Source organism: Danio aesculapii, chromosome 3 (assembly GCF_903798145.1).
Source record: "Danio aesculapii chromosome 3, fDanAes4.1, whole genome shotgun sequence".
NCBI classification, from domain to species: Eukaryota; Metazoa; Chordata; class Actinopteri; order Cypriniformes; family Danionidae; genus Danio; species Danio aesculapii.
This window is the reverse complement of record NC_079437.1, coordinates 30,053,360-30,073,358: the sequence shown is the minus strand read 5'-3', so window position 1 is coordinate 30,073,358 and position 19,999 is coordinate 30,053,360. Positions and strand designations below refer to the sequence as shown.

Sequence of the window (19,999 nt, the reverse complement as noted above, 5' to 3'; positions counted from 1 at the left end):
ATAAGGCGGGAAGTATGGCCTTTTCTCGGCCGCTGATTGGTTGAAGTGCGTGGTATTTTCTACATCTGCAGTCCCATAGGTCAATCTCTACGCCGTATAACTTGGCTAGCCAATGGAATAAGGCGAATAACGCCGAGATCCCTGCAAGAGTTCACAATACCCAATAGGAGCGCGATTGTGGATGTAAAGGATTGGTTGAATTCACCTCCAGGACGATAGTTCTAGGTTCGAAAACAAACGCAGTAACGAAAAATTAATGTTCGTATTATACGCGAATCGTTTTATCCAGACCGTGCGTTTATTAATTTTGTAGTGTTTTAAGCGCAGTAGGACCTTAAAAGCATGGATTATGGGAATGGCAGGAGCAGATGGCAGCGACCATCGTAGCCAACAGGAAAAGCTAGCCTGCTAGCTTTCAGACGAAATTACTACGGACAAATCGACCTGAAATTTCAAGTAAAGCCCGTCAGGTAAATATATTCTGCTCTTTATTTTAAAATATGTTTAGCTTATGCTCCCACCCTTTTGATAAACGTTTTTTATTCGATGTAATCCATATATATCGCGTTTAAGGCTTTAACTTTGACCGAGTGGATCTGCTCATAATGTCCAGCGAGCTAACGTTAACTGGACCCGAATGGTTTGGGTGAAGTCCGTTAACTCGACTTCCTGACAGTGACACATGTTCCCCCAAGACTGAGACAAATAACAATCGACAGTAATGAATGGGAAAAATAATTTATCTTCTGACCTGCATGCAATCAGGAGTGTTGTTGTTTAGTAACTGCTAACATAATTGGCGCGATCAAAACGGATTCAGGATGTCAGCGTGAAAACATGCGGAATGTATTAATCTACTGTAAGAACATTTTACAAAACGTTTGAGTGTCATTTTTATTTGCATTTTATTTTTCTCGTCGATGTAATCTCTGGGGTGTCGACTCGTGTTGGCAGGCGTTCCCGGGGCTCTTATTTTTTACGTTTGCTCAAGTTACTGCTCGAACTCGATTACAACTCAAATGCTCAAGTGTTTTCCGGCTGAATAGCTCGTTGTGGCGTGACTCCTGACCTGTCAGTGGACAGATGGATTATACGTGTATTAATCTCAAGAGGAGGATATTTGCTGGCAAAACAGCAGCAACATGGTTACAATGCACAGTACTAACGTTATCCAACAGACATTATGTAATTCAATATACAGTAGTGTTACTAAATTGGGTAAAGCAGCTGCATTGAACAGTGAATTTCTTGTCACAAAACAAGCCAAACTGTTGCCACTTAGCATTAGCACGGGAGTTTTTTTTATTATCTTTGTTTGTTTGTGTGTTTGTCTAGAATTTGATGCTTTATTAAAAACATTTGAGACATTAGCTTGTCTCAAGTAGACTATGCAGAAATAAAAAAGCATTTTTTAGTGAGAATTAGTAGCCAAAAACGTTTAGGCCCACCAAGAAATTTCTAGAACTTTGGCTCTAAAGGCAGACTTTATGCTGTTTTCTATTTTTTTTTTTTTCATTTTCTGACATTAACATTACATCTAAATTAAAATAAAAAAAAAAATGAATCATTTATATCAGACACATGATTAATATTCTTCACATTAAATTATGCAAATTTACATTTTATGCTGGTTTTGCTTTAAAAAAGTCTTTCAGTTTTGGCATTACATTAGGCATGGGCTGGTATACATTTCTGACGGTATGATAATTTTGGGTAAAAATACCATGGTATTGTGATTAATGCTCTAAATAAGTTATTCTTAAATCTCTGGATGAAACAATCAAAAAACGTTTTTCCTATTGGACACGGTATATTTAATTTTAGGGAACATTAAACATGTCAGGCTAAATTGTTATAATAAATAATTGATTTTGCTTTCTTCATTTGTTTCAAAAACACATTTTTTTCACAATACAAAAATACATTAAAAACCCTTACATGTATATCTTAGGAACACTATTACAGATAATTTTAGTGGTTTTAAAACCTTGACTATTCCAAACCACGGTAAACCTTGAAACCGTTTATCGGTTACACAATTTACAAGGCCTCTATTTTTGTTTCCATATAAACATTTGCTTAAAAACAGAAACAAAAAAAATTGTATCTTGTTTTCTAAACTAATATGAACAAAACTAAGAATGTCTGTTTAAAATATTATTTTGTCATAAAAGGACTTGAAGTCTTACACTTTTAAAGGCTTCCTTGAATGTTAAGGCCCCTCTGAAGGCTGCACCTCCAGCTGAGAATCAGTTTATAGCTCTGAACTCAACAGTTAGTGCTATTGCTTTATATATGATAAGTGCACCTTTGGAAACAAAGACGTCAGGGATAACGACTGTGTGCCATTAGTTACTTTACATTACAATGAAACAAATACTTAACAATGATATAACAACTGCACTATGCAAACATCCAAGTAGTCCTTTAGCAGTAACCATGTTATTCATTCTTGCTGCAATGCATGTTGGAAACTCTTATTAACTAATATTTCAGCATGGTTTTTCATTTTAAAATGCTCTGCTTAGACAGCTGTGCTTGGTGATATAAATGAATATGTTGAGTAGTTTGCCCTGTGAGTAATTTATATGATAGTTGTTAGGAAAAACAATTTGTACTGTTAGATCAATTGGGATGATTCTCCAGTGGATCTCCATATAGTCTAATAAACAATCTATACAGTTTTGGAGGTCCCCTGACACTTTTTCATTGTGGTCTGTGCTATTTACAGTGCATTTCTGTATTTGCATGTGTTGTGAGTATTTTCCTGCATAACAATCTATAAATACAGTCAAGAAAAAGATACAATTGAAATGGAAGTGTTTTATTGTTCCCTGACTGAATGTTAAAAATATAAATAGTTCAATAAAATGAATCGTAATAAAGTCACAAATGGTAAATTTTCTCATACCTGAATGCTTTTATAATCACTATGCACAGGTATCACTATGCACAGGCATCAAAAACACATGCAAATGATAAATCATAATACAAACTCGATGTCACTATTGCGAATGATCACATTGCGATATCGATGCTCAAGCGATATATTGTGCTGCCCTAGTAGTTGTAATAAGAATTTTATGACTTTTTAAAATGTATAGACATATTAACATTATATTGAAACAACTGATTGTTTTCCAAAACAACTAACCACAGAGTTATGGGATCAGAAAAATATAAATCCGCAAGCATTTTTACATTTTAAATGAGGAAAATAAACGTGCATTATAGATGTGACAAAAAAGTATGCGAGCTTACAGTAGGCAACATACTTTTGTAGAAATTCTGTGAATTAAACTACACAACCCAAATGAAACCATGCTAATCAAAAGGATAAGAGTTGGCTCTCTGTAGAACAAGTATGATTGATTTTATTTTATTTGACATTTTTACTTAACAATGATATAACAATGAAACAATGAAATTTTTGCATTTATGAGGGAAAAGCTTTGTTATGGATGTGACACTTGTATGTTATGGATGTGACAGATGTAAAATTGCCCCTTGTGTGACTTTGGTAAATCAAATTGAATTGTTTGAAAACATTGACAGATACATTATTGAGTATTTTTAAGGTACTGTAAAATACTTGCTTACACAAAAAATATAGAAACGGTTTCTCTATTTTTGTGAACTTTTTTTCATGGCAAAGTTGACATGTATATATCGGGCAGCTGGAGATTTTGGTAGCCCGACTGAAAAAAGCAAAGCCGGATTTTGCAAGCCCTGATAACTGATTGAGGGATATGGGTATAGATACCACTTAGATATTTGCTTTACCCATCATGTCTGACAGCAAAAGCCAGGTTCACACATACTCTATTTTTAGTGTGTGTGTATTACAGTATGTTGTATATTCTGCTGTTTTCTGTTAACATTTTAGAGAAATTGAATCATATAGACTCCACATGCATGTTTTCTGAAGTGGAAATGCTTTCCAACACTGGTGGGATTGGTCCACAAAGTTTGCTGTGCTGCATGACATTGACTTGTTTGAAATGAACACAGATGACTAGGAAAAAAACAGTATGTTCACTATAAATGTACATGGTGAAGGTCTTGCATGTTCTGAAGTTAACACAATAAAAGGATAAGTACTCTCAGCTAAACAAAGTAACTTGATGGATGTTTTTTGTTTATGACTGCAGGGTTTCTTGTAATACAGATTTAAATGTAAATGAAGAGGCGCTGCAGTCCACAGTAATTGTGTTAATGCAAAGTTGTAATTTATATTTTGTGATATCCTACTACTCTTTATTTTAAGAAGGGCTATAAGCTATGTTTTGCCACCCTGCTTGAGCAACTTAATGTGTAAATGTATAGATAAGAAAAAACTATGACTATATAACTATGTTCGGTGAGTCCCAGTTCACATACTCGTATGCCATGCACTATTTTGTGGGGTTTTTTTTTAATTTTTTTTAAATATTTTTTCATAGTGCATAGAGATGTAGAAACTAGTAACTTTTTAGAAACTTCAGTCATTTTTATTATTCTGGCAGGTAGGTTAGTACTATAATTATTTAATTATTGTTGCTAAACAATACTTCATCAGTTTTACAGTGCTACACTGAAAAAAATGATGTCTGCAAAATTGTTGCAAACAATTTATACGTAAAAAAAAAAAAAGATACTTAAAAATAATAAAAATCGAAAATCCAAAAAATCATCTTTGAATTATTTTTTTCAGTGTACATATTACTGTGTAACCAGCTACCCAGGGTTAGGCTGTGATCTGTGGGATCTTTAGCTTTGATTGTTGTGTGTATTGGAAAGTTCAGTAACCTTATGCAATGACATTTCCCGTTCTTTTTTTGCCTGAGAACTGGACTGGTGGTCTATAATATTTGGAAATTGGATTAAACCATTTAATTCTAGTGAATCTTAGCGTGATGGTTCACCCAAAAATGAAGTGCCTCATTGTTTACTCTCTCTCATGTAGTTTTAAACCTTTATGAGTTTCCTTTTGTTGAATAAAAAAAACCTTTTGAAGAATGCAGGTTGCTGTCACCCATCATTTTCTTTTACAATGAAAGTCAATGGGTGGCAGCTACCAGCATTTTTATAAAGATCTTCTTTTGTTTTCAACAGAAAAAGACAATCAAAGGGTGAAAAATGATAGCAGAATGTTCATTTTAATGGGTAAATTTTCCATCTAAATATTTCCTACTATGATATATGTCTTCCCAAACTAAAATATATACTCTTCATAAGTTCATATCCTGCCAGAATTATATTTATCATATTGTCAAGGCATGCTCTTGGTTGCTTTAGTTTGCTTGTATAATTTGTAGTAAATCTTTCGTCTTACTTTTGGACATCACTCTCAGTTATTTTTCTTCTGGGAAAGGAAGATTAGATTTGATGCTGCTATTGTAGAATGTTTTGCAGCTGTTTTAATATGTAACTCTACAGCTTCATTTTTTTTGTTCCAGCATGTTGATGGTGGGCGACCATGGAGGGATCTTATAGAATGAGTGTGAGAGAGCTTTGTGAGACAGATGATCTGGCCACGAGTCTGGTGCTGGATCCCTTACTGGGGTTCAGCACCCATAAGATGAATATCAGGTAATTATTCTGATTTATACATCGAAAATGATTTACTTATTCTGTTTCATACACAAAAATATACAACCTGCACTGAAGACATGTCAAAGAGGCCACTGAGTTCAGTTTTGGTTGTCTATTTTATACAATTATACAGTTTAAAACAACTATTTTCTTTTTAAATACCGGTAAATGTAAAAATCTAATTTATTCCTGTGGTGATAAAACTGAATTTTCAGCAACAACAGGATTTTTTGCATAATTAAATAGGGCGTTCAATCAAAAATGAACTTTCTGTCATCATTTATTCATTCTCAACTTGTTACAAACCTTTTTGGGTTTTCTTCTGTTAAACACAAAGGAAGATATTTAATGAATGTTGTGGGGAAAAAAGAAGCCATTGCCATCAATAGTATTTTTTGTTCCTACATTTTATGTCAATGGGTGTTTTTCCTCCAACATTCTGTAGAATATCTTGCTTTGTGTTCAACAGAAGTAAGAAATACATGAGTAATTATAATACATAACAAGTTTAGTTGACTAGTTGAGTGTGAATGAACTTAAAACAATAGCATTTTGGATAAACTATCTGTTTAAAATGTCTTCAATCAGGGTATATACAATGCACAATACAAAAAAAAAAATAAAAGAATGAAGTCTCCTCTGTGTCTTGTTTTACAATGCAAATATTTAAACATTAAATCAAGGTTAAATGATTTATATGTATTTATGAATGTATTATATCATCTTTGCTTTAAATTACAAAAAAACTAATTACCGCTTGCGCCATGCGTTTCTAATGCAGCATCTATGGGGTAGGACAGTAATTTGACATTATTCTCTCCTCTGGCTGTCGTCATCAGTTCCACACAGGTTTTTTTTGTTTTTCCCTTTTACTGTAAAGTCTTTAAAACCTCTGCGTGGAGTTTTTCTTTTATTATTTGAGCAAATAAGATTGAAAAAAAAAAATTAATTTGTTGTACTCTCCCATTTACTGCGCTCTTAAGTTTTCCCAACTACGCTTTTGTTACTGAGAAACCCGGAAATGTGAAAAGGGTCTATTTACTGGAGATTAAAAACAACAACCTAAAAATAAAATGAAATTAACGAAACAAATCGATTTTAAGCTTCATGAGCAAAAGTGTGAATGATTTTCCTCAACTCACTGCCAGGTATTTGTTTATTAATTATGAGCTGTGTTTAATCTATTTGTGAGAAACATGAATACATACAAACACACAGTACATTTTGGGAAAAATTCATTTAAATTAAGTCTATTTCCAAAAACGTATTCTTATATTAAGGCTTTTAAAAATTTGATGCATAATAAATGTTATCTCTATTTATAATTCTTTTTTTGATGTAAGTACTCCCCCTGAGATCCGGCGATGGGGGTACCTCAGAGAGACACTCCTGCGGTTCAAGCGCACACATGACTTCCAAGCCACCTTTGATGCTCTTTTGGATGGAGAGTGGGTCAGCGACTATTTCGCTGGGCTGGGTTCACACCGTCAGGAGCTGTTGAAGCAGCATGTGAGTATCATGTTTAATCTAGAACAGCTTAACAATCATCCTTTCCTGTTTCTACACGCTTAAAAAGTTTTGAATATATTAATTATTAAGTCTAGTGTTGTAAATGATGGTTTGACTTTAATGTTAGACTTTGGTGGATAAGGTATTTACTGTCTTGATGGATACAGTCTCTTCACTTATTATTTATATGGGTTGTATAGAACTGAATTTATTTGCAGTCTTTAATTGCACAATTTTCCCAGAACAGAACATTTATGGGACAGGATTAGACTTTTACTGTTATAAAATCTTTTACTGAGCACCCAAGATACCACAGAACAGAAGAGAATCCTTTCTTTCTTTGTTTTTTCCTTTTTTATTCTTCTGCTAGTCAGTTTGTTTTGTGCTCGCTCAATAAGCGATGCGGGTTCCTTGTATAATTTACTTTAGTTGTTGTCAACCAGAAGGCATCAGCAGACTTGCTAGGAGGCCTTTAGATGACTTAAGAAAGATGAAAGTTTTTTCTTTGAAAAACTTGAGTATACGAGGAAGCGTAAGAGTATTTGCTTTAGATTTAGTTTCCAGGTCTAGGGAGGAAAAAAAAAACAAAGTCTTCATTTTTATGTGCATTTTAAAATATTAAAGAATACCCTTCTAGTTAAGAGCATGTAAAATGTTTTAGAAATGATGAATACAAAAAATAAAATAAATAAATGTGTGTCCATCCATCCATCCATCCATCCATCCATCCATCCATCCATCCATGATTCTGGCTAAAATTAGAATCGCAATATTTTTTTTTATGTATTTTTTTGCCTAAAATAAAGATCACGATTGTGTAGATGTAAAATAAAGGTTAATATGAGGGGGCTATTATTATTGTTCTTGCTCAAACATATGGTAAAAGAACTGTATTAATATTATATGTAGGTCTACCGTTTATTCTCATGCACAACACTGTGTTCGCTAGGAAAGAAAAAAGCATATCAAATGCTTGTCGTAGCCTAATCATAACTCTATAATGCCATATGATTATTTAAATGTTGTGCATGCTTTCGGTTTCATTTTCACTTCTAAGTGCGGTTCATACTTCCCGTGCGGCTCTCAAACAATCACTCTGTTCCACAAACTCAATGGTTTTTACAACTTTATTACCTGTTATTCACTGCCTATGCAGGTTCTGTTCACTAAAGTAGACTTCATTCACCCTCTCTGTGGTAGCAGGTCACGTCACGTGTGGTATCGCGGCCGTGAATACATCTTTTCATGAAAACAGAAATGGCATTTTTAGGAATTATACCTTATAAATACAGTATGTGACTCTTTCAACACCATAAATAGCCTAGGTAATATATTAACATCATCAGATTAATAAAAGAATCAGCAAATAAGAAATAAATGACAAAAATGAATAAAAATAGATAATATCTCTAATAAATCAAATTTTTACTAGATTAAAACTTGTACATTATTTAAATAAGCAAAATGCATTGATTAACCATCACTAATAGTGTACATGTATTCTGCAGCCAGTTTAGACCAGTCATTTTGTTCTCTCCGAGTATAAAGTTTTTCTGAGTCATTTAGATTTAAAGAATCTATTATTTACTTTTTCTCTCGGTGTTACGGCTGTCCACACTGTCCAAGCAAGCGGAAAGTAGTCAACAAGCTTTAGAAAGCAAAAGCAAAAGTTGAATCCCGGACATTTTAGGAGATTCAGAAACCCGGGCCAGACTAGTTTTTAAGTCTCAAAAAGGCGCATCTCGGTTGGTCTGCAAAGCACATGAGCCTCTCTGTGGGATGAAACACAGAATGAAACGGGTAGAGAAGATTTTCCCCTACTTCATTTATCGCGGATGTTTGGTTAAATTGGGCAGATACAAAAAGTTTAAAAGGATGTTAATAATAGTAAAAAAAAAGTGTCACTAAGTATACTTGGGTGGCTGTTAATATACCTGGGTTGCCCGCCCGAGTAAAGTCTATGTCGGATGCACTGAAATCACTAAATGTAAAAGTTGTGGGCCTTAGAATCACTAAGTTTGATGACTGCTGAGTTCGATTAATAAAGGAATTAGTTTACCCCATTTATTCTTCCTAGTGGTTTTACACCATTGTGTTTTTCTTCTATTAAACACACAAGAAGATATTTTGAAAAATGCTGGTTGCTGGCACCCATCAACTTCCATAGTAATGAAATAAAAAAATGCTATGGTAGTCAATGTGTACCAGCTACAGCATCTCAAAATTATTTTTTCTGGTTCAATAAATGAAAGAAACTTAATATGATTGGACAAAGTGAAGGCTTAGTAAATGATGGCAGGGTTTTTCACTTTGGGTATAGTATCACTTTAGTAGTGTGTGTATGAAGGAGAGTCCCTTTCATAAATGAGCAAAATGAACAAACAATATTCTCTCTTGCGATTGTCTTGTTATGTATTACATTCTTTCAAACACATAAAAAAATGACTGAATCACTTATTCCAGGCTTTTGCTAGTCCTAGTAACAGATGGCAAAATCCCAAAAGGATCTGAAACTATCAAACTAAGAGCTTGTGAATCACAATTGAATTAATTTAAGAAGTCTGCAACAATATACTGCCTTGAGAAAAAACTACAGAAATATGTATGTATGTATGTATGTGTTTTTACTACAGTTTGACAGTTGACTGAATACATGTAACATAATTTGGCTCCAGTATTAAAAAGTAGAAATGTCTGAGCTGGAGGCTTTGGGGTTTTAATGTGGTAAAATGAATCCTGTCCTAAAAACAATTTAACGTAATCATTTCTTTTCTTTAGATGTATCGCTACATGACAGCATTTCTGTTGGAAAGTGGAGTGAACATTGAGCCTTGTAACCGCTATTCCTCTGAGACCAATGGAGCCAAAATCACATCCACCCGACACTGGTTCGGATCACTTCTTTCTTTTTTTTATGTTAAACTATAATGCAAATTATTTAAACAGAATTTCACTAATAGTTTAATCATCAAGTGTAATAAACCGTTTGGCCCAGTCATGTGATCACAGTAGCTGATGATATGTTAATTTCCTCAGGTTAGTGGGAGAGCGTGTAGAGGTACTGCAGGGCTGCATAGCAGAGCTGAGCCCTGAGGATAGTGCTGTTCTCAGAGCAGGAGTGAACGACTTCAGTGTAATGTACTCCACACGCAAGAGATGTGCTCAGCTTTGGTTGGGGCCTGCTGCCTTTATCAATCACGGTGAGAGAGACTGAATGCAGATCAGTAGTTCTTGTTTTGAAATGTGTGTTTTTGTATGGTACAGGGTCTGATCATGCTTTTTTTTTTTTTTTTTTCTCACTTTGAGCGCAGACTGCAGACCCAACTGTAAGGTAAGATACCATTATTACTTAAGCTATTGTGTGGAATCTTTTGAATTGATTAGTTTTTAATATATCGACTGACAAAATGTATTAACATAATTTGATACCTGAGATGTTTTTAGTTTATGTAATACCTAAAAGTCATGTTCAAATGCCCATCTTGGCATCTTGACTGTAAATAGACAGAATAATAACTGAAAGGTCACAATGCGGTCTTGCAGTGTGAATGCAGCTTAATAGACCTGTCACGGTTTTAGTCTGTAATAATTATTAGACCACAGTATAGACAAGATAAAGACAAAACCACTTACTGCTTTTGTCTGGATCACTTTAGTAGCTTTAATAAGCCCTCTGCAGTTAATGCAGAACACTGTCAAGCACACTTTGTTCTGTTCCATATCATTTGTTTTGATTTTCATTTAATTGCTTGTCTTCAGTTGAGAAGGCAGTGTTTATCTAATTGAAAAACACTTTAAGGCTACATGACACTGTTTTAAATTATTGTTTATTTTGATGTTAAGGACTGTGTTGTGCTGAACAGTATTGCTATGGATCTGAAATTTTCATAACATTTCACTGATTATGGATTGTATAAAATCTGGTGTCATGACAGTCCCCAACAATGATAGTAATGCCTTTAGAAATTATGGTATTTTTTTAACATGACAATATGCTACTGATTAAAATAAATGTACTACTAAAATGCATGTAAAACATCTCTTTTTTTTTAACAATCATGCATAAAATAATAAAGGCACGGTAACTTAATTTATGTTGTATTAAAAAATATTTCTGATAAAAGTGCTAATGAAATAAAAATGCCTGAGTATGTATGTATGTATGTATGTTTGTTTGTTTGTTTGTTTGGGGTGTAATGGATCACAGTTAATCTGTGATTCGTATGGATAACAACTCCCCTGGTTCGGAACACGCTTGACCTGCGGATTAATGTTTTTTTTTTTTTTTTTTTTTTTTTTTTACTGGTAGATTAATCCTAAATTTGTAAAAATCACAGAGAGATCGCCTCTCGAGTCAGTCAAATCACATGTATGAAAGCATTAAGGCTTTCCTGCAATATATAGTGATGATGGAGATTGTGGTAGGTTATTCGGGATATGGTGGGCTTCAATAAATGTGTTTTCTGTCACTTTTTGTTTAACCTGCATCGATGCATTGTGTAAGCTGCACGCTTAATAAAATTATCGGGATCTCAACATCCACGCAACAAACTATAAAGGATGGAGATTTGCATATGTTTCGAATCGCTGCATTGAAATGTGTTTGAAAAATGCAAAAATCAAGAAAGATTCAGTCTTTAGTCTTTTGAGTTAGTTGTGAAGTTCCAAAATTGACATTATTCTGATGATTCAAATGTTTTCCTTTTTAGTTTATATTATCCATTTTAAAATGATTCCATCTTTGTTGAATCTGTAAATCTGACATCAGTCCTAACAGACCATCACCCACTCCTTTTTTTAATTGCATTTCCTTAATTTGTTTTACTTGTTTCCTGGCATATGACTAAATGAATTACATTCAAACAGTTTATACTGAAAAGTAATTTGCTTATTATGTTTGTTTCTGTTCCCGCTATTAGTTTGTTCCTGGAGATAAGAATGGAGCTTGTGTGAAAGTGATGCGGCCCATCTCACCGGGAGAAGAGATTACATGTTACTATGGGGACAGCTTTTTTGGGGAGAATAATGAAATGTGTGAATGTTGCACATGTGAGAGGTGAGGGGAAAAAAGTAGATGGTGCTTTAAGGCCATCTGCCTTGCATGTCATAGTGATGTTGGATCGATAACACGTAATTATCTCAGTGAATGCTTGTAATTAGTCTGAGCTGTATTATGTTTTAATGTCATTTCGGTTTCTAATGGAAGATTTTAAAAGCTCTCATACATCTAGTTTTATCACAAGTCTAATGATGCTAAATTATTTCAGGAGAGGAGAGGGATCGTTCAAGAAGAGAGACCAGTCCCCAGATTTGGCTTGCTCTGGGGATCCTTCAGGACAGAAATATGAATTCAGAGAGACTGATCTAAGGCTTAACAGGAGTAGAGGAAATGGCACTCCAAAGCCATTTCTTGCTGTTTCAAACTCTGGTATGTTTGCCATGCCATTCATTTTTGCTTTTTGAAATGAATGTGTGTGTACTTCTGTAAATTATAAATGTTCTAATTGTGAAATTAGAATGGACATAATTAAGCATTCCATTCCAATTTTGTAAAACATCGTTTAAAAGAAGTGTTGCATTGTAACCATTACCAACCACTTACTCTGGCTGTCTATTCTTCTTGTCTCATTGTCTGTCAGCCTTGCCAATTAGGAATATGTTTTCCCAACGGACAAAGAGGAACGCCCTTGTTTTGAGCAAGATGAGAAAGACTGATAGACGAAAGAGGGAGGAGCAATGTAAACAGGTGGAAAAAAGAATGCAAAACCTCTTATCATCTTTTCCTCACCTCAAGCTAAAGGAGCTGAGCATCTGCCTTCATCAGCACAGCATAAATTTCCTATTACGATGTAAGGACCCCTTAAGCAAAGAAAGGGCCCTGCTGTATCTAATTGAGAAAGAGCGACCAAAATCTGAGTGGATCACAAACGACAGCAAATCTGCCTCTTCACCACTTAATAATGCTAACTTAAAGGGACCAGAAGAAAGAGAGGACGAGGATGGAGAAATGTTAAATGGAGACTCTGTCATTCAATTTCAACCATTTACTCTTGGATGCGTTTCCATTGTACATGAAAGAGACGAGATGAAGACCGAGGGACATAACACTGATGCGTCGTCTGTCAGAATTATCCACCAGGGCATTTCCTCAAGGACCAGGAATATACTTTGTGGTCGTCTAAGCAGTCTCCGAGCAAAGACTCGACCTAAACTCTCCAGATTTAAAAGGAGGAGGACCAGACTGATTAAATCAAACTCTAAATCTTCTAAAGTCCGAAATGAATGCTCTGGCACCCAAACAAAAGATGGAAAGTGGCAAAAAGAAAATGAAGTTGAGTCTAGGGACATTATTGATCCTCTGTTAGTCTCTCCAGGTAAACCATGTACTGATAAAAATGTACACCTCGATGAAGATGCTGGAACTAACAATGACAAATCATTACGAACAGAGAGTACAGTGATCATAGAGACACAGCAGAGAGTCTTTAGGGATCGCCTCAGGGAAGTGGCAGGTGACGTGAAACACATCTGTGGTTCTATTGCTCCTAGGGAAGGTGATGTTAGTTCTTGTGCAGCTTCAGAGACCTCAGGGGATGACAAGAAAATCCACAGGCAGCCTGTCTCTTCTAGTTCTGTAAGCGTTATGCCCTGCTTGTCTTCACCATCTCTTACCAGCCCTGTCTCTTTCCTCTCAGGGTTAAATCGTCACCTCAGAGTCAGTCTGATCAGGGTGTCTATCCCAGGAAAACCAGAGGTTGAAAGTACAGGGCAGGCAGAGAGAGACAGTAGAGACAACGGTACAGCAGCAGCATCAGTGCGGCAAAGCACAAAGTTAGATGGGAGTGAAGAATGCAATAAACAAGGTAAGAAAGGGGTGAAGGAGTTATATTTCACACCAGTAAATGTGGAAAGTGCAGATAAGTACTTAAAAGTAACATGCGATTTAGAGATTGGCAAAAATGTAGTCACACAGCCTGTTGTGACAGAATTAGTTGATGTCTGTGGTAAGGATAGCCTCAGTGAGTGTGAAATTGAAGGAAAAAAGGATGATAATGTTGTAACGGTTGCATCTGTTGAAGTTACAATTCCCCAAAATTCTGAAAATGCTGTAACGAAACGAAAAGAACGAGAAAAGAATGCGAAACAAACACGTGTTGAGGGCATACCTCAGGTGCTAGATAAAGAAAGCAGAGTTATAAAGAAAGGGGATATAATTGCTGATGGTAATGACTTGAAAAAGAAAGTGTTAACAGCGCGTTTTGGGAGCAGGACTATTGTTGTTAATGAGGCAAGAGTGCTGCTGACAGATATTAGAAAGAGTGGCAATTTTAGTCAAGATGCTATTTACCACCAACCTCCATGTAGTTACAGTGATAAACGAAAAGCTTGTAATATGAAGACACTATCCCTTGCTGTCAATAAAGAGAAAAAAGGCAAGCATGATACACTTAAAAACAAATGTGAGCATCCTAGTCAGGGACTCGCTGCAGCTAATCAGCCAAATAAAGATGACACTTCAATTTCCTTGGAGCCTTCATCCATGTGCATGGTGTCTCTGGATAATAGTCCGCAGAGCAGTATTCCCCTAAAGAAACGTCAGTTTCGAGAATCAGTGGACACCGACCCAGAACAGGATGTTAATGTACCTGCAACACAGTGTACAGATGGCAGTAATGACACTGAGCCCAACTCGGACAATCTGTTACCTAAGCTTAGTGGAGGCGGCAATTTTGAATCAAGTTTAACTCATAAAGACAATGTTGGTGTTGAGTCCAAAAAATGTGGCTCGTCCAAGTTGTTAAAGACTTTTCCCAAACGATGTTGTAAAGGTCTTCAAGGTTCTCATGACTGTGTACCCATTTGTGAGCAGACAATCAATGACCCTAGAAGTGAAACATCCAAAAATAAGAAAAGAGTCAAATACAACATGGAAGAGGATAACCAAGTGGAAAATGAGAAAGGAAGAACAAAGGCACCTGGGAACTCTAAGACTGGGCATTATATAGAAGATGCCAGAAATGAGTCGACTACCTCAGATGACAAGTCTGAAGAAGATCAGAGGTCAAATGTCAGAATCCGCCTTAAGAGAAAAAGGGGGAAGGAGTGGGAAATGGAGAGTACGGACGAAGCAGAAGGTGTTGTAGACAAATCAAACCCTTTGTCTTTAGTTGACCCCTTTAGGGCCATTTTGGATTCAGTCTCAATTTTAAATGCAGAAATGGAGAGGATTCGGGGTCACGGGGAGGCAGATAATGGTGTAGGTTTGGAGAAAGCCACCAAAGCAGTCCAAGATGTGCTAGAGCATTGTAGAAAAGAATGTGCAACTAAGCCATGTAAAAGACAGCAAAAAGTGTCAACTGTTGGCATTCGAAAAAGAAATGTTAGCACACCAAAAGAACCTGTTCAAGACAGTAGTACTGTTACAGATGCTGTAAGAAGCTCAACTGGTCCAAAATCTGAGGTGAATGTTGATGATTTAAAACCATTACCTCCACTTAAATTGTGCAGGAAAGGTGAAGGCAAGTGGGAGGTGGAGTGGAAAGAAGCTCAGAAGGAAGTTCAGAGCATTGATATGGTGTACAGGGAGCCAAAGAAATTGGCATCAGTCTCTTCTAAACCAGCAATACTGGAACAGTCACCGCTGTGTAAAGTTAAAGAGGAAAAGCCGTCTCCATGTCAGAGAATAATGGCAGCTCGTAGCAGCACCAAGGGTACAGAGACATTCAAAGATCCAGTGAGTTTTGAGACTTCACCTTTACCATTATCCCTTTCGCCTTTGTCACTTTACTCTCCCTGTTATGATGGACTCACGGGAGTTGGTAAAGTCAGTGGGAGTGTTCAAGCAAAAGAGAATGAAAACAAAGGAAAGAATGACACTTCCTTGAGTCACAATTTGCTTCAGATTAATAAAAGTCTGTCAAGACTTCAAGCTCTGAGTCAGCCACAGGTATGTGAGAAAAGTATGCCAACTAACACTAGTGCAACCTCTTCTCAGATTCAGTCCCCTCCTATCTCTCCATTTACAACAGAGTGCAGCTTTAGTAACTATTCTGAGGATGTACTTGACTTTCCTTGTTTAAATCTGGAAAGCTACGATCAGATGCCTGCACAAAACAGCTTGGCTAACACCTTAATTGATTACTGCCCCGGCGAACCCCATAATACAGGATCCTTCAGTAGCCCTTTCTCCCAAAGTCCTGCTGATGCATGGAATCCAGAGACTCCTTACCTTGGATCCCCAAGTCCAGTGAGTAACTTTAGTAGTGGTGATGACCTAAACTTCCCAGACATTGTCTTCGCTCAGTCTGAAACATCCTCTTCTGTTGGTGCTCCTCAAATGGTCTTCAAAGATAGATTATGTAATTCCACCACAAGTTCTGCTCCTCTTCAAGACCCTGAGAAAAATCTGTACTTATCTGATGGTGAGTTGTCCAAAAGTCCTATAGAGCTCCAGGTCCAGGAAAATTCAGCAACAGCATTTTTTCCAAAAGACTTGACAATATTTAACAATGCAAATGTTAAACAGGCCATTCACACAACTGGGCGTTTTTATCCTCAGGATAGAAAGTTAAACTTTCTTGATTCAATTGTTAAGTCTTCAGAGGCAAGCCTTGCTAAAATTGAGGCTAGAGATAAAACTCACAGACCCCTCAATTTGCATAACTCGAGTGCAAAATCTGAATCTGTCTTTCCAAACCAGACAACACAAAGCCTGCATGCTGCTGGACCTCAGAGTAACCCTGTTACACCCTTCCATTCGCTTCATGTAGGAAATAAGTCCACCTCACTTACGGAGTATCCGGGTGCATTCAACTCTGGTAATGCACTTTTCCGTAGCCATGACAAGAAGCTTCCTTTTTTTCCAAACCAGAAGAATCTCTTGAAAACAGAGGGTGGCCAGAATGCTTGTCGAATTTCTGTTGCTGCAGGCAGCGGCAAGTCTCACAACAATATGGAAAGCACTTTTGTTTGTCCAGGTCCTTCAGGTTCTCAGAGTGGAAAAAATCCTTCTGCTAGGTATTCTAATACTGGATCAAGAATGGCTGAAAATCTACAAAAAATCTCAAAGAACATCCCTTCCAAACAGTACCCTACTAATCCTGGACTTCAAGGTGATCGCATTCACCCTGTTTATTTTGTCAGCTCCAGCAACACCACAACAAATGCGTTCAAGAATATTACAGGTCTGAAGCCTCGCATCTCAAGGAATGATAAAGATCTACCCCTACCCTCCACATTTTTATGTTCCTCAACTCAAGGTTCTCAATGTTACAGCACAACACAAAACAAACTCTCAAAATTAGAGAAACCCCATGCTGTTGTGGCTCCCACCCAAAACACTCAACATACTGGAGTGATCCAAACCCACAAGAGTCAGACTTGTGCAAATATTTCTCACTGTGATCCTTCTGATTATAACTTCAGCTCCTCTCTTACATCTCCTGCGTCACAGCACAACAGTCCTCATCTGGGCTACAGAGAATCTCTAATCCACGAGGCCCCACTAAATAAAACGCAGTCATCCACCTTTGAAAACAGTCAGCCTCCTCAACAGTCTTATGTTGTGAACTTCACTGGAGATCATTCTCTCACTCTTGGATACAGCGAGGATGGCGAACGCTCGAATTACACTGGTTCAGGTCCTGCAAATTACACATATCATTGTCTTATGGAGCCTTCAGGAACTCAAGGAAGGCTGGTTGTTGAAGCGTGTGGTCCCTCAAACTTCTCACCTTCTACACCTGTGAGCAGGTGTCCTGGGTCTAAAGTCCATGGAGGCCAAATTTGTAAAGATCCTCAGCAGACTCAGCAGCTTGGAACTCACCCATATAATTCTGTACACTTTACCACCTCCCACTCACAAAGCACCCCCATAACAGATCGCAAGCCTAAGAGACTGAGGCTTGTGGTGACTGACGGTACAGTGGATCTGGACCTACAATATACCGATTAATAATGACGTCCTTTGTTGATATGCTGACATTTATTTATTTAAATCGACTTCAGTGTAATAAGGTGTTCTGTTTATTTTTCATTAAACTTGTATGGATCGTCCAGTTCTTAGCATTAAAGCAGAATTTTTCTTGAAATATTTAAAGACATATTTTTATTAGCAAACTTGATTGCTTAATTACTTGTATGCTGCATTTAATGTTTTAGTAATTTACATATAGAGATCATATTTTTCATGCTAGTGGTTCCTGTAAATATTATAACAGGAAAAATGGATGTTCTGTTCACTCTGTAGTACATGATACTTGCCACATGATGGTGGTGCGGTTCTCCACCACGTGGAAATTCACTCGATTTCCTCATAGCCTTTTGAGTTCAAAGTTTGTAATCTAGATTGCTGTTGTTAAGAGTTTGTATGTGTGGCAACTTTCATAGTTCAGTGGGTTTGCACATGAAGGACCAGAGCATGGTTCATGTGATTTCTTAAATTTAGGATTGTTTCTATGTCCATCTGTCAAGTTGAATAAGAGTGTGCAGGCAGTGGTGCGTATGACAAACATGCTCTTAGAGCAGCTCTCAGGTGTCCTGTATTTGGCTTTGGGGATTCCTGAATGTCATGTAAGAGAACTGTTGCAGCTGCTACATGAAGTGCATGTCAAACTAATTTCTCTATTCTAGCATACCATCTTTTCACTCAAATCTCAAACACTCTGCAAGCACAAATGTGTTTTAATGATGGTTGCTTCTTTTTTTTTTTTTTTTGTAATCACCAAACATTTGTCTGTATTCGCTTAATGGATTTTTGTATCATATTGGGTATTGCTTTGGTACATTGGCCCAATGCATAATTTACTAGCTACTGCTTGTATTACTCTAGAGAGATGTTTAGTGCCCTTTGGAGCTGATCTTTAATCAGACTCACTTTACACTTGATAGAATATTGTTACAACAATGTACTGTAGCCCTGTAGGACACCAAGATCCAAAACCTCAAGACATCTCCAACCCTTACGATGTGTTTATATTTTTTTGTTTTTCTTTTCACCCCAGTCCATGTAAAAGATTGGAAGCGTTCTCTGTTTCAGCTCTTGCAGATATGAGAGTGCCCTGGGATGTCCAACATGGTTATGACGTAGTTGTGTTAAGCCTTGCCTTGGTCTATATAAAGCCAGTGTATTAATTATATTTATTTTAATATGTTCCTAACATGGTGCTTCAATATAACTTAATTTTTTGATTGTACTGAATTCAATGTATTTTATCGGGTTTTTAATCTACAATTCAGATGTCTTTTTTCTGGTGTGTCTTGTACGGCCATCCTGTTTGTTACTTAGGACATTTGAGATAAATTTTAAATTGTAATGTTCCACTGTAAAATTGTATAAAATGAAATTAATGCAATTAAAATAAAACAATTTTAAAAATGGTCTTGTTTTAGCAAACAGAAATATGACACAATTATATTTTGTTTTTGTGTGCTATACATCTGTCCATCATTTTGAAAAGAAGCAGTCTTAATATATTTGTGTAAGACAAGTTAGAATCTATTGATTAGGATTGTGCAGTTTGATCAGAACCTTAATATTGCTGAAGGGTCTATGAAATGGATTTCTCTTTTTCAACTCCACTGATTAAACCAGCTAAGCTCCTTCAACATTTTCAAAGAATACTACTAGTATGCATTTCTTCAAGGTTGCAGGTATTTTCTGCAGTGTTTGATTTGGCATAATTTCCTCAAAGACCTTTAATTTACTTTTAATTTTTTTTATTTTATTTTTTTTGAAGACTGAAGGGAATATAAAAGTGAGTTACATATTATCTACTCCCAAACAAATGCATACAAATTGTGTATTTGATTATGCGTTTGTGGCACAGCACACATATTGCATCTTTATCTCTTCAGTGTTCTGCCAGTCACTGCAGCTTATTTGTGTTTAGCTATCTTTTGTTCCCCCAGTTAATTT

General features: G+C 36.4%; 1 protein-coding gene across 1 annotated transcript; it reads left to right on the top strand.

The window, feature by feature from the left end:
• The first annotated feature begins 189 nt into the window (after nt 1–189).
• On the top strand, nt 190–19,462 carry kmt5c (lysine methyltransferase 5C). The gene is made up of 9 exons (XM_056453603.1): nt 190–470; nt 5,439–5,571; nt 6,918–7,083; nt 9,862–9,971; nt 10,120–10,283; nt 10,395–10,414; nt 12,003–12,139; nt 12,351–12,511; nt 12,723–19,462. The coding sequence occupies exons 2-9, from the start codon at nt 5,459–5,461 to the stop codon at nt 18,035–18,037; spliced, it is 6,186 nt and encodes a 2,061-aa protein (XP_056309578.1). The 5' UTR covers nt 190–470; nt 5,439–5,458; the 3' UTR covers nt 18,038–19,462.
• The last annotated feature ends 537 nt before the right edge of the window (nt 19,463–19,999 follow it).